The sequence below is a fragment of the Solanum lycopersicum genome, chromosome 1, assembly GCF_036512215.1.
Source record: "Solanum lycopersicum chromosome 1, SLM_r2.1".
Lineage (NCBI taxonomy): Eukaryota > Viridiplantae > Streptophyta > Magnoliopsida > Solanales > Solanaceae > Solanum > Solanum lycopersicum.
The window spans coordinates 4,139,493-4,155,717 of NC_090800.1; the positions used below are offsets into that span (position 1 = coordinate 4,139,493).

Sequence of the window (16,225 nt, forward strand, 5' to 3'; positions counted from 1 at the left end):
GCAGTCAACTGGCTCGTCACAATGAGAGACTGGTACCTCTACAAGGTCCCTGGGTTTGTTTCATCTGCAACATTCAAGTAAGAAACCTGGTACCTTTACAAGGTCCCTAAGTTTGTCAAATCATCAAAACTACAAATAACAAGAAGGATTTTGATAAAATCAACTTAAAACGTACATTTTGTATCGTGTCGTCTTCTACAACATTCATCACCTTTGCTACAAAGAATTCATTATGGTGATCCTGAAACTTGAATCTACTCTTGCTATGGCTAGCTAAAACTCCCTATGATGGTCTCATTGTAGCGAAATACCCAACAAATGCAGCAAAGACCCCTATAAAAAGTAGCTCAGGAGAAGATAATGTGAACCCCATTTCACAACATGTGTTTTCATTACAATACATCACGACAAAAATCGAATGCGTCAAGCACAAACAATACTTGTTTCGAACTCTCTACTCAGTATTTGAGTCTCTTATAGGGGTCTAAATCACTAAGTTATTATCATGACCCAAACTACCCCAGACGTGACCTAGCGACTAGGATCCCAAGAGATCTAAATAAGCCATTTGGCATAAGCATGACACTAAGATAAACAAGATAAAGAAATAAAGAGGTAAAGTTGGATATAAGTCTCAATATTAATGGCATACGGTACTAAAATTAGAGTACAATAATCTTATAAGTGAAAGCATAGTAAGTCCAGCACCAAACCTCCATTTCATAAGTGTGACTAGAACAAACCTCTAGCTCACAAAAGAAGTCTCAAATGACATGTAAGCAATAAAAGATAAGTAGTGGAAGGCTCTTGAATCATGAAGACTCACCGATCGCTAGTAATGCTTAATCAATCTGATCTAGCCACAACCAGATGAAGGAACGCTAAACCCTATAGTGTGAAATAATATAGGCACAAATATATATGTGTCAGTACTTTGAATGTACTAAATATGGAGAACATGTATAAACATGAACGTGAAATATGATAAGTCTTGAAAACATAATGATGCATGACCAATAAAACATATCAAGTTTTAATAAATAAATTCATAAATCATGAGACAATATCAATGCAACATTTGAAAAACATAACATAAGCTTAAATCACTGTGTTAGAGAAATTCATAAATGTTTAAGAAAATCATAATCTTTTGTGGGATATTTACAATTAACCGACATATGTCATGTGAGTTATAACATGTAATCTGGTGTCTTACTCCCATATCCAAAAGTAGATTATCCTACTTGCTAAGGTAAGGACCTTCATACTTAAGCTTAGGTGGATCCTTTAGATATTTCCAATTGGGACGATGTCATATGGGGATACGTAGTTCTGGGACAAAATGATTGCTTATATAGACCAGACCTCTACTAACGGGAGAACCTCCATCCCAAAGTTCTCTTAGTACTAAGTAAACTTCCAACAGAATAAGAATAATCATGTCATAATTATAATACTTGGAAAGGTAAGAATCTAGTAATACCAATCTAACCATAAACTTCATATCATAGAACAAGTCCTCTCAAAATCATGATTTCATAATGTATTCATAAAGACACTTATCTCAAAGCATTTAAATCATGATTATCTTTCATACTGAGAATACTTCGATTTGAAGCAACCTTTTTCATAAAATATAATGATATTTTATCTAAAAGTATTTTTGATTCATAAATTCCTTAATTTCATGATGTATGCATAATCTTAAAACATAGTTCACAAGCATAAAATAGACATATGACATAGGTTCATATGAAATTCATTGAAAACATGTAATTTAGATAAAATCATGCACAATAGGATCAAATGGGATGAATTTAGTCATAAATAGTTGAATCCATGAGAAAAAACATGCAAAACCCCTAGAATTTGGGTGAAATCTTAAAATAGAATTTTAGAAATCTTTGGGACTCAATGGATGAAAGAGAATCCATTGATGAACTTTGTAACACTCCGTAGCCAAAACAGACCAAATATTAGTTTTTCAGAAAAATCTGCAGGTGCTATCAACGGTGGCATCGACGGACCATAGCCTGAACCACGGTCCATCTTGCACAACCGTCGATGGGATCAGAAACTCCCAAAAATTTTAGCCTAGAAAAATTGGTTAAGTCTTGGACGACGGACGGACATACAGTCCGTAGGTCAAACGACAGTCCGTAGTCCGTGACCGTCTATCAAGACTCCCTTCAACCACTCTCTGACAAGAGTTATGGATGACCAACATGGTTCGTAGGTGGACCTACAATTCGTAGGTGGAAAATTTGCATCCAGTTAAGGGGAAATGCAGTTGGGTCAACTTAAAATGATCATAACTCTTAGCACAAAAGGAATTAGGTCTCCCATGGCCTACCCACAAATAAATAATTGAATTATCTTTCCATATCCACCAATCTTGCTAAAATCAGACCTCCTAGTAAAAATTTATGCCTATTTTAGTAAAGGCCTACCGAACAGGCCCTCACGACGGACCCAACGATGGGCGCACGACAGATCGTCAGTCCTGGCCGTCGTGAGGCCCGACAACAACCTTCTCAGGGGTCTTTTTGACCTTTACCACTCCGTTTAAACCCTAAGTTACATCATTTTGACCCTAAATCATCAGAATTTAGTCAGTTTAAGCCTAAAAACATAATTAAAACATATCCAAGTTAAATCATTAAATCAAAACTTAGAAAATTACAAGCAAGAGAGGAGAAAAAAACTCAAGAACCCTAGTTTAAGAACGCCACAAGCTCCAGCAATTCCAGCCCCGAAACTTAAGTATTTCTCTGTGGATTTCATCACCAGGTATATGGGATTTCACTAGTGGGTTCCTTTCAGCCATTAGGTCCCTAGTTTTCAGTCAGTTTCTTGATTCTCTTATCATGATTTAAACTTTCATAGAACTTTATGAATTTATTAGTTTTATGTTCCAAATCAGATTATCATGTTATTACTCAGTTTATCGCATGAATTTTAGAACCCTAGATTTGTATTTCTTTAGTTCTTGAATTACACATGCTAGGTCAGATATTTCAGACACTTCAGATATACATGCCTTAGTTATAAATGCATAATTACCAGATCAATTGTTGCATTCTCAGTTTGCATATTCAGTTTTGAGTTATCCAATATTTACAGAAATTCAGATATAATTAGTTAATTTACAGAATTCATGGGGAGTAGCATAATACCGAGTTGGACTAGGGTTTAGTGTACCCAATAGTCCCAAAACTACTAGACTAGTAGGTTGTAAGTCCCCTCTGTAGGCAATCAGTTTAGTGATCACGGCAACATGCCTTTATACCTTTGGCAGGGTATATTGGGTCCTCTCGATGGGGCGTATACATCGTACTCCACATTTAGCTCATGTAGTTTTATTATCGGTTATTAGTAGCTCCCACAGTTCAGTCAGACTCTCTGCATTGACCATTTATCAGTATATTCAGTATTCAGTTTCAGCATGTTATAAATTGGCCATTGCATCCAGTTAGCTCACAAATCAGCACATCACGTTCAGATTATTATACTTGTTTTTGTGCTTGTTCAGTTATGTTTTATTTCAGTTTTGTTTTATTTCAGTTTTACTCTATCCTACATGCTCAGTACCTTTCAAGTACTGACGCATACGTACGCTACATCTTCTCGTGATGTAGGTTCAGGTTTTCAGCATCCAGATCACGCATAGATCGATTTTCCAATCTCCAGTTCAGCAGATTCAGTGGTGAGTCCTCATTCTCCGAGGACAACAGTCATGAGTTTCATTTCAATCTTTAGTCATTTAGTTTCAGTTTTTCCTAGATTTAGCTGGGGCTTGTCCCAATATTTCTAGTCTAGTTTAGAGGCTATTTTCAGAGACAGTTAGATTCAGCTTAGTATTGAGTTAATATTCTTTTGTATTAAACTCATTGTTTTCAAATATCTTAGTTATAGAATATGGGTATTCCCCATCTTTTCATTTTAAGTATGATTTAGCTTCTGCAACAGTTTATTATCTTTAGTATGCTCATGATCATGCCAGCAAGGTTAGCTTGGGATCACTTGTGGTCTTAGGTTCTATGTCTGCATCTCGGGGATAGCTCGGGACGTGACAAACTTTCCATATCTTTTGAAGAAGCCTAGCTTTCCTTGAAAATCCTTGGAGAGAATTTAAAGAAGATGTCTTAGAAGCCTTTGGGGATTTTGAGTGAATGAGAGGGAATGTGGGATTTTGAAGGGTAAAATCAATTATAGAACCTAAGAATGTTCTAGAAGTGATATAACTTAGGTGTTAAGGGGATAGGAAAAGATTCAAATAACCCTGAATAAAAATTGTCAAACAACCTATATGGATCAAACGAGGTCCGTACAAAATTCTACAGACTGTCCCAGTCGTTCCTAGAACCAAGTCCTGGAGACCGAAATTCCACGAGCATTTCCTACGGTCTATAAGCCACAACTATAGAACCCTAGGTCACTCAAAATTTTTACCAAGTCAGAAACCTTTCCTACGGGCTATATAACCTTCTACGGCCCGTCTTGATGATTCATAGAAATTCTTCTTGAAATTATCAAATTTTCATTTTCCAGGACCCATTCTACGATTACGTCCTACGAACTGTAGGACCTTTTATGGGACATAGGTAGGCTCGTTGGAACTGCATCAAAAGCTAAATTTCAGATTTTTCATTCCAACTTACAATTACCTACTTACAAAATACAACACAACATAACAACCAAAACCATCAAAATAAATCAAGAGATACCATTTTTAAAGCTTTCTCATATTGAGTTCTTATTAACTCAGTTCACTATGAGGTGTAATGGGCTACCATGACCTTAAGAACCCGTAACGACGACATGAATCGTTACACTACATAATTTGGGATAATAAGTAGCATATCAACTTAAGAAATGTGAAATATTAATTTAGTAAAAAAATAAATAGTTAATTAGAGGCGGAGTTTTCCAAGCCTAACAAACTTCAGAAGCGTACAAAGTAGGATTTGTAACGCTCTTACTTTGAGTGAAAATTGTTGGCAAGTGTCATGAACATGTCAACAAGAAATTCTCATTAACTCTTCTTCTCCATTTTCTTCCCTTTTATACTTTACTCTTTTCATATCTTTTGCTTCCAGTGCAAAAAGAGAAAACTAAAGCTCTCCCACAAAGGAAGCTATTGGAGTTCATCTTTCATTTAAGGTATGTGACCTCATCCCATCTTTTCCACATATGCAAGTCCTTTTTTCCTTTATTTTATCAATGGCCATTGTCTCTATTTCAATTAGTAGTATATTTTTTATTTATATGGATTTTTCTTGTATAAAAATCATATTTCTTTAAATTGTGTACAATTTATAGAATGTCTGGTACATGAAAACGTTAAATCAAATGAAGATTTCACTTGTCAAGAGATCTCTTTTATGTGAACGATGTTTCCTTTCTCTCCAAGAATGAGAGATGATAGACTTTTCATCGTCTTAGCATCAATCTATTTTTAAAAATTCTAGATAAATGATTGAGTGAAGGTGTTGGGTATATACAATTTAGGGAAAAGGGTAAAAAATAATCCTCAATTTTGATTTATTGGTTGCCTATGCCCTTACTATTAAAATAAAGTTATTTTTACCCCTACCGTTACCAATTTCATTATTTATTTCCCTCAATTGGATATAAAACCCAAATTAGTCCAAATTTAACAAACGACCCATTTTCCGTGTTAAACCTATGTCGCGGCCCCTCTAAGACCCATTAAACATTTCACCCATTTCCGTTACCCATTCTCTCAAAAAATCTCAAATCCCACAAACTCCATCATCCTTCTTTTCTTTTAGAACTGTGTGTCTATTCTCTTAACATACTTTTTTTCACTCATTGTTGACTTGTGAGGATTTAGGAATCCTATGCCTTCCCCTCTATGCTTTCTTCTTTCCTCCTTTTTTTTCTTCTTATATATGTTTTCATTACCATTATCACAGATCTGAGTTTTTCAATCTCGGAGAATTTTTCTATTGTCGTATTCATTTGACTCTTTTTCAGAGCATTAGAATGGAAAGCAATACTAGTCTAAGAACGTTGTTGTTTAGGGATAAAATCGAACTCCAAACCTTGTTGATTTTCTTAGAGTCAAGCAAGACAACAACAATATTGCAGGCCTTACATAAGGCGATATGTTGAACAACAAACGAGAATCTTCACTTCTTTTTCTTCCCTTATTCACCATTTTAGTTCTATCCGACTTCATTCGAAACATCCCGGCAACAACAACACAAAACCCAGGAACTAGAAGCATTTTAGTAACAAAATCCGTCTCAAACCTATCATTTCCATTCAACACAATAACAATCCAATAATTCCGGTTGACAATTTTGCATCTGCATCTGCATCTGAGTTATTACTTCTGAAACAGTAAATAATTTATTAGTTCTCGACTTTGTGGGCTTTGAGATTTTTTTGAGAAAATGGGTAATGGAAATCAGTGAAATGTTTATGGGGTCTTAGAGGGGTCGGGCATGGTTTTAAAATGGGAATGGGTCGTTTTAAAAAAAAGGGTTAATTTGGACTGATTTGGGGCTTTCAATCCAATGAAGGGGCATAAATGATGAAATTGGGTAACAGTAGGGGTAAAAATAACTTCATTTTAACGGTAAGGACATATTCAACCAATAAATCAAAGTTGAGGGATATTTTTGACCCTTTTCCTTACAATTTAAGTCAAAATTGGATTGACTCTTATAGCTATAAAAATTAGTAAGATGATTTAAAAATTGTAAATGTACAATTTAATTTTTATTCTATATTTTTATTATTATAGCGGTATTCATGTTTTGGACCAATTTATGAATATCTCAACTATTTCACTAGGTGACGACAAAACTATCAATCAACTTTATTTACTATTACTTGATAAGTAAAAAGAAATTCTCTACTGAATTTCAATATGCCAACCTTAGCGTAGCCACTTTCCTCTTCTCTTTGGTAATCACCTAAAAAAATCAACGTTTATTATATATATCAAAAAAAATTATCCTTCTCTATACAAATACTTTTTTGGCGAAGGACGTTTCAATCGAATGAATTCCTTCAAATATCCCAATTTGACCCATGAATGAATTTGATTTTGTATATACAATATACTTTCCTCTTTTCTTTGTTGTTTTCTCTTCTCCAATTTTGAATTTTATGATTACAAATTTATCACCCACATTAATTTACCCCTTTAGAGAAAATTGGTTGAGAAATAATAGCATTACTCATAAACACTATAGGTTCTTTATTAAGACATGTTAATTAAGGACCTAGTTCTTCTAAAATTATTTGTCAATCATCAAAATCAATTTCGGCTTAGCTCAACACATAGAATCTACCAATAAAGTTCTAATTATTGACTAAACATATTCTTAACTACTATCACGTATCTACTTTATTTCATTGTGCCCTATATTTTGCTAAGTCTGCATGCATACAGATTCATAGAACCTTCTCGCACATATGATCATTTCTTATCTTGTATGACCATACATCAATCAACATCACATTTAGTTTCTAAACATTCATCTTGTGAATGTATTTAACCTTCGCGATCCAACATTCACTCTTACACTAACAATATTTTACTTGTTACTGAAGGTATGGATGTTTCTGAGGAAGAAAGTGTTGGTTGCTATAAGGTCCAACCGCCGCAAGTGCAAGAAGGATTTTCAGATAATCTTCCTGACAGTGCCTCTCTGAATGAATTGTTCAAACATTTTTATCAACCTGAAGGACATGACGTTGGGTCCAATTCAACTCATGAAGGTAACATCATGTTTATAATACTATATACTTTTTATATATGTAATTTTTAATTATAATGAAAAACTAATGTTTGAATCCACATATATGCTCTCTTCATTCCATTTAAACAGTCGTTTTTAGCTATTTTCACCCATTAAGAAAATAATAAACACAATGTATAGTTTATTAAATCACACTTATTTAATAAAAGAATGATGAGTTTTTCCTCTTCCTTATATTGACTTAGGTAATTCTCCACTCATGAACTAGCTTTTGGAGTTGAGTTAAACTCACATATCAAATACTTACATGGTATCAGAGTCTGGTATCATCCCGTTTGAGCTACCAATCCACGCTCTAGTTGGGCCTGGGCGTGAACATGGTTGTTAGAATGGGTAAAAGTATTTGGGAATGGACTGGTGATCTCATGAGTTAATTTCTGGAGATGAGTTACACTCAATTATCATATCTATACGATTATGAATCATTTTGACATGGGACAATCTAATACATCAAGTTGTACATTTTGTGCACGTAGTTTAAATTGTACCATTTACTAAAAGAAAAAGGGCACTCATGGCCTCCTGGGAATGGTCAGACCACAAATGTCTATTGTATACAGTCTTATTCTGCATTTCTGTTAGATATTATTTTCACAGCTCGAATAAAACAAAGAAAACAATAATGCATCTTTTTTTCCCAGGATTTGGTTTGAGTTATGGTATTGATCAAATCTTTGAACAAGCTGCTGATGTAATTGCTCCTGCTAGAGGAAATGCTCAAAATCTCAACAGTGATGGTAGTGATGCAGCTGGAGGAGGTAACAGGAGAAGAAGGGCAGCTACAATTGAACAAGAAACACTGATGGAGAAGAGGCAACGTCGAATGATTAGGAACAGGGCATCTGCTCAACGATCCAGGGCTCGAAAACAGGTTAGTATAGATATATTTCCATATAAAATTAAATGTAACGAGTTTTTAGCTAGAGTTATCTGATACATGTTGTTGTGTTAGATAACAACTCTTATAGATTGTTGTTGAGAAAGGAAACATAGCTTCATTAAATTGGATGTGTCTTGCAATATGTGTATTTTTTTCATGGGATTTGTTGAGACAAAGGTAGTCATGGTGTGAGGGACTATAACTAAGGAATAATACATAAGGGTGACTTTGGAATTACATCTTTGTGTTGATTATAGGACAGAGGCGAATTTGAGATTTGAAGATCACGGGGGTACCATTATGTTAACGTAGGCTATAGTAAAACTTTCAGTGATGATTGAGAGATAATATCATGTTCGATTGTTCATAATAGTGTGAGCAATAGGGAAAATACAAATACATAGGTCAAATATGAGATCTAACACTTAGGCAGATACGAATTCGGGATTTAAAGACCGCGTGCGGGCTCCATTTTATTAATGTAGGGTTTAGTAAGACTTCCAACGATGATTGAGGGATAATATCAAGTTCAATTGGTCATAATAGTGTGAGCAGTAGAGAAAATACAAATATATAGGTCAAATATGAGCTCTAATACATAAGCAGAGATGAATTCAGGATTTGAAGACCACGCGAGGGCTCCATTTTGTTAATGTAGGGTCTAGTAAAACTTCCAATGAAGATTTAGGAATAATATCGTATCTAATTGGTCATAGTGGTGTGTGCATTGATTATGAAAAATGTGTTATTTTGACATCAATCTGGGGCGGCAGTTATGGAAGCAACAACTTCAACCAACACCCTAAGGTGCACTTCTGTTTATAAGGATGTACAATTAAATATATATACATTACTCAAAGTATATATACATACGTATACATACAATTTTTCGAAGTTAACAAGCATATATACGCATTCACCTATATATGTGGGTCCGCCTTTGATTATTATAGGGTAATTACTTGAACAGAGTAATCATTGCTATGATGCAGGCATATACAGCTGAATTGGAGGCACAACTCGAAAAAGTGAGAGATGAGAATGAGAGGCTCAAGTCAATTGTGGTAATTATTACTCACTCTTTTTATTTATTTTTGACATGAGCAAGACTTGATTTGCATCTACAATAAAAGAAATGATATTGACTATATCCTAGGTTTTATAAAATTATAGTATAATATAATATATTGATGGAAAAGAAATATTTGTTTATGATTAGTTTTATATCATTTTAATCTTATAAGTAGTTCAATTAATCGATTATCTAAACTTTCAGCTGATTGATGATGTTCGATTCCTCATATTGCAATCATCATTAAACTCCCCTAGTTCCCCTTCCCCTACCCCCAACTTTCGAAAAATAATATATAAAAAGAAATAGTGTAGTTTTTGTTTTTAGAGTGAAAAATGATATTTAAAAATTTTGATCATGAATATAAACTGGAGGTTTTTTTTTTACTTTTTCTAAGTAATTTGAAGTGAAAATAACTTTATGTTGATTTTCAAACTTTGGAGTTCAACTTCAAGAAGTTGAATTCCAGAATTTTATTATCAAATATGTTTTTCGAAGTTCAACTCTGAAAAAAAAAGTGAAAATTTCATGGCTTAGTACTTATAGCTATGTTCCTATGATGTAGGAGGAGAAAAAGGAAGAAACAACAAAAGCTCAATGGATGGGTAACACAATGAAGAAACTTAGGAGGAGTGTTTCATTTTGAAAGAATCAACAAAAGTCAGTGAATGGTTAATAAATAAAGTGAAAACACTTGGAAGGATCTCAAGTGTTTCATGGTGAACATCTCTAGTTTTTATTATATTAAGGATTGCTAAAGGATTATGGTGTTGTTAACTATGTTTTCCTTTGATACAAGTATCTTAGTATGTGTGTGTGTAAGTTAACTAATGTGTTTACTTTCTGGATTTAGTCTTTAATATATATATAAAACATAATTTAAACCATAATGCTCTTTCTCTATATATTATTTGTGTGATGTTATTTGAAGTATGAAACTTTAAAATCATAAAAGGAGTTTTGAAATTTATAGTTTATAGCATGTTTGGTCAAATATTTTAAATTAGTTTATTTTGAAAAGTCTATTTTTAAAAATAGTTTTGGTGATAAAAAATGCTTCAGAGTGTATTTTTTTCAAATGTGTTTTTAATAGAAGTATTTTTAGAAAAAAAAATTACTTTTTAAGCATCTTGAGAAATAGCTTTGGCTACTCCTCAAATACTTATTTTCTCTCAAAAGTTTGATGTTTGTGCTTTCTAATTTCCATTTTAGTTTGGTTCCTTTGAATTTATTATATTATTGTATCATGTTTGATTTAATAAACTTTTATTTAAATTTCTTTAACTTAAATTTTATGTTGTTTACAACAAAGTCTGAAATCATCATAAATATGTCTAACTCACTTATCGCTTGTTATGCTTCTATTACTAAATTAAAATATTGATTTTTTTGTGTGTCTAGTTATTATATGAATAAATTTATAAAATAATTTTAAGAATCTTATAATATATTTGTCTTTTACATCACCAATTTATTAAACCGCTCTTCATGGAATATCCAAAATTCTCAACAATCTCCTCTATTTATGAACTAAAATTAGGAACACTAGAACTAAGGAATATTCAACCTACTAGTAGGGTAAAGAAGAAAAAGAGCAATAAATTTTATACTTACTTTATTAGTTATGATAAAATTCATATGTACTTTATCAAAATCACAATATACATAAATTTTATTTATAAAAATGAATATATTTTTACAAATGTCTAACATGAATTTTAAACAAAATTTATACATAATTCATAGATATTTTTCTTTTTACTACAATCTTAAATGATCTATACTTTCATGGTCTATTTCTCTTCTTCTCAACATGAATTTCTTAAATTATGAAACCAGCATGCCTACATTTTAAATTCTACGGATCATTGTGTATTAATTCTTTTACGAAAAAATTACATAAATACACATCTTTTGTTTAATTTATTTTCATTAGTTTTTATTATTTTTTAAAAATTTAAAATTTCTTATTTCTTTAATGTGTCTGAGCTGCATGTTAATGTATTCGAGCCAGTATTTAATGTATTCGAGCTACATATTGTGTATCCGAGCTACATATTAATGTATTCAAGATAGTATTTAATGTATCCGAACTTCAATTATTATTATCCAATTTTTTAATTTTTTAAGGGATTAATGTAATCAGAAAGTTATTAGGGATAGATTGTCATTTCATATTAAAACTATGAGATTTTCAATTTACACGCTTTTTTTTTCACTTTTAGTTTGATAAATACTTTAATCCACATTTGCTTTTTAAATATTGCCTTTTTATTTTTTTATCAAAAAAAAAAATGGTTCTGTGTCGAAATCAAAGTGAAACTTTAATGGTGTTTATGAGAGCTTTTGATAGTGTATCAAAATTGATGAAAACATAACTTCATTGATCACTATATTTCTCATTTGTATACCATTTTGTAATATGTATCTTGTTATGTTTCGTAAACTAGAAAATCTTGTTACTATAGGTAAATATGAATCCAATTTTCCGTTATTAAATTAATTTTTTTTTAAAATACGATATTTTGATTATTTTTTTTATATATATATATATATATATATATATATATATATAAAATAAATAATAATCAAAATATCGTATTTTAAAAAATATTAATTTAATAACGGAGAAATGACAAATATACTCTGAACTATTGTAAATGTATGCAGATATCATTCGTCATATTTTGGAACATCTGTATCTTTACCATTCAAAAACTAGAGTTCACATGCCGTTCACTCTAACAGAAGACTAAATATGGACACGTGATACAATCTTATCAGTCGATCCCAATATTTAATGAATGTCGGGTCGATAAATAAAATTATGACACGTGTATGCCTGTTAGTATAAATGGTATACATGCTCTGATTTTTAGACGGCAGGAGTATCAATATCCCAAAAATATGACGACAAATATCTATATATCATTGACGATAGTTCGAAGGTAATAAAATATGAGTTGGGATCTCATTTTTAAAACATGTACAAATATATACTTTCTTAACAAAGCCCATATATCTTTTAGCAAGACCCAACAAGCCCATTGAGAACTTAGCTTTAACCCTCAACTTCTTTGCCACCACTCCGCCGCTCACTCAATTTGCAGAGACGATTCTTCCCATTCTACTTTGAGCCATGAGGTATATACACAAAAGCTTCAATCTTTTTTGCTTTTCCTTCTATTTTAAGCTGTATAGTTCTTTTTTTTTTTGCACAATTTGAGTATGTTTTGATTCTTTTAGTTTTTGCTGGAGTTGTTGACAGTAGGCACATGTTCATTCAATTATTTCTTTGATTAGAGATGTGGGTTTTTTTAGTTTTCAAAAATGGGATCTGGGTTAGTAACATAATTGTTGATTAAATATATATTGACATGATAATGAGAATTAGAGATGGATAGGTTGAGCACCACGAGGTCTCAGGTTAATACTCACACCTGTTGCTGATGTATCGTGTGGAATTAGTCGAGGTGGGCGCGAACGGGTCCTGACATTATGATTATAAAATAAAAAAAAATGAAACTAGAGGTGTATAATTTCTCATTTTGTAGGTTGTTTTATTTTGCTGAATTGTATGTAAAATGGCATTTGTTGATGTGGGGTTGTCTTGAATGTGCAAGTGAATGTAATGCAAGGGGAAAAACTGATTTTTGAAGTTGAAACTTATAGAAAGTTGAGTAAAATTTACTGCTTTTCGCTAGGTTTGATATATTGTAAGTTCGGTGTAGAATTTGAACATTTTAAATTCATTTTGATAAGGTTAGTATGGTGGAGGGAGAAGGATGAGATTTAGAGAATCAGTAGTTTAGAGAAACCTTTTTTTTTTTGAAGGATGGATTGTTTAGTGTTGAAATAAATTTGGCCGCAATGACGCCAAATGGATATGGTATGTGAGGTTGCTGCTGCTTCCAGGCTATGTGTTGAGTCTTGAAACGGATAGACCGAAGAGGAAAAGGGACACCATTGACTCATAGGTAGTAGGTTCGAGGGTGGCGCTTACCATGTCTTGGGATGGGGAAAAGCAGGAGCAGAGCTAGCATCCCGATTATGTGTAGTTTTGATGCTGCCTGCACCTTTTATATGTTAAATATAATCACTTGTTATGTATAAAAAATTTATCAAGAACCCACTAACTTTCTTTTCTTAAAATTTAAAACTCATAAACTCAAAATCCTAGTTTGGATTGAGGTATAGTTGATTGAGTTGTAGAGTTAAGATCATATTTATTTTTGTGCCTTTAGCATGATATATTGGATAAATACGCCTGTTATTTGGGTTAATTACCTTCATTAATCTAGTTTGATGTTGATTCTTCTACAGTAAGCTTCAGAGTGATGCCTTAAGAGAAGCCATCACCGTGATTAAGAATGATTCAAGTGAGAAGAAAAGGAAGTTCACCGAAACCATTGAGCTTCAGATTGGTTTGAAAAACTATGATCCTCAAAAGGACAAGCGTTTCAGTGGTTCAGTTAAGTTGCCACACATTCCTCGCCCCAAGATGAAGATTTGCATGCTTGGAGATGCTCAGCACGTGGGAGAGGTAATCCGCCTTAAATAGTCATAGGAATAATAATTGAGTTGCATTTTTCCTGTATTCTCTATCCTTAACATTTGGGGAAGCTGCAGCCTCACATTTGCATAAGCATCGCTTCGAAATTACTGTTGAAGTTTTAGGTGATGGATCCTCAAACTCTTATACTCAACTTGAACAATACTAATGTTGATTCAATTATCTTCTTTGTAGCTTTAGAGTCTTAATAAGATGATAGCATTTGTTATCAAAGAACTCTTGAAATATTTCTGGTCAATCTGTAGCTTCGATTACACATGTCTTGGCAGTGAATCCCGAGGTTTAGTTTCTAGTCATACAACACTAGTGCCTTGTATATTAGTTAGTGCAATTTCATTTTTGACTGACAGTTTCTTAGCTTTGAGGAAGCAGCAATATCTGTAGAGGTCCAATTTTATATGCAGTGGACCTGCTTAGTTCTCGTAACTGTTTGAAATTTTGTGGTTGCTAATGTACCTAAAGGCTAAAGTTACTGCTATAGATGATTTTGTGCAAAGTGTGATCAAAGCTTTATTGCATTTGTTTTTCAGGCAGAAAAGATTGGTTTGGAGTACATGGATGTGGAAGGTCTGAAGAAGCTTAATAAAAACAAGAAGTTGGTTAAGAAGCTCGCAAAGAAGTACCATGCTTTCTTGGCATCAGAAGCTGTTATCAAGCAGATCCCCCGTCTCTTGGGGCCTGGTTTGAACAAGGCAGGCAAGTACAATAGACTATTTCGATGTTTTAACTAGCTGTAGAGATGGTTTGGTTTATGTCTGATGTCTTTGGTTTATTGTTGTACATATTGGTAGTCGTGGCTGATTTTGATAGAACTACTTCCGTTAACTCATTATCCTGACATGTAAGTGCATATGTAAGAATGAACAATTCACCTTGTACAACAGTCTTACCGGCCATGCTTACTAACCAGACATTGATTGATTTAGTTTCACCTCTTTAATAATTCACCGGACTTTCTAATTAGCATTTTTCAGCAATTAATGTAGTAATATCCAAGCGGTCTCCATTTTGTGAGAAAAGTTGGCACTTTTTCTTCTTGTTGTTCGGGTCTCGTTAAGTATCATGCCTCAACTTTTTACAATTGCAGCTGTGTATATAAAGAGCATAAATGCCAATCTCACTTAAAAGTGGTTTATTTATATCGTTTTTTGCCCATCTCTTAACTAGTTTTCGTTATCTTTATAATGCAGGTAAGTTTCCTACCCTTGTTTCCCACCAGGAATCACTCGAGTCTAAGGTAAACGAGACCAAGGCGACTATCAAATTCCAGTTGAAGAAGGTTCTTTGCATGGGAGTTGCCGTAGGTAATATGGATATGGAGGAGAAACAAATCTTCCAGAACGTGCAGATGAGTGTCAACTTTCTCGTGTCCTTGCTAAAGAAGAATTGGCAAAATGTGAGTTTACTTCATCTATCCACGAGCCTTTACCTTAGAGTTTGTACGAGTACTAATGTTTCTTTGTCGTTAATGCTCACAGGTGAGATGCTTGTACTTGAAGAGTACCATGGGAAAGACTCAACGCATCTTCTAAGGACATTGTATTACAATCTTTGCAGTTTCAGGCGTTTTGACTTGTACGCGTTATAGATACTATTGCATTTTTTGTTTAGTTGTGCTCCTTGGATACTGAGTTGAAAACTTTATATCAGTTTTGTTATGATTTTACTTTTTCTTTTCTCCTTTCTGTTGATTTTCTTGAATATTGTCAACTTTCATATCTAAAGGAAAACTCAAATTTTGTGGTTTAACTGCTATTAAACCTCTTTGCTTTTCAATTTTGTTTGATTGTTACGTTGCTTAAGGGTAAAGTCTGCGAATACTCTATGTCTCTATCTCTCAGGTCTCACTTATGGAATATGTTGGGTATGTTATGTATTACCGCCCCATCGTTTCCACTACA

General features: G+C 33.1%; 2 protein-coding genes across 2 annotated transcripts; both read left to right on the forward strand.

Moving 5' to 3' along the window:
- The first annotated feature begins 5,043 nt into the window (after positions 1 to 5,043).
- Positions 5,044 to 10,630, forward strand: LOC104649391 (ABSCISIC ACID-INSENSITIVE 5-like protein 5). The gene is made up of 5 exons (XM_010328438.4): positions 5,044 to 5,163; positions 7,591 to 7,758; positions 8,441 to 8,670; positions 9,672 to 9,743; positions 10,317 to 10,630. Exons 2-5 carry the CDS (start codon positions 7,593 to 7,595, stop codon positions 10,395 to 10,397), a joined length of 549 nt encoding a protein of 182 aa, XP_010326740.1. The 5' UTR covers positions 5,044 to 5,163; positions 7,591 to 7,592; the 3' UTR covers positions 10,398 to 10,630.
- A 2,079-nt stretch (positions 10,631 to 12,709) lies between these two features.
- Positions 12,710 to 16,073, forward strand: LOC101245686 (large ribosomal subunit protein uL1z). Its single transcript, XM_004228405.5, has 5 exons — positions 12,710 to 12,895; positions 14,075 to 14,294; positions 14,855 to 15,020; positions 15,515 to 15,720; positions 15,803 to 16,073. The coding sequence occupies exons 1-5, from the start codon at positions 12,891 to 12,893 to the stop codon at positions 15,854 to 15,856; spliced, it is 651 nt and encodes a 216-aa protein (XP_004228453.1). The 5' UTR covers positions 12,710 to 12,890; the 3' UTR covers positions 15,857 to 16,073.
- The last annotated feature ends 152 nt before the right edge of the window (positions 16,074 to 16,225 follow it).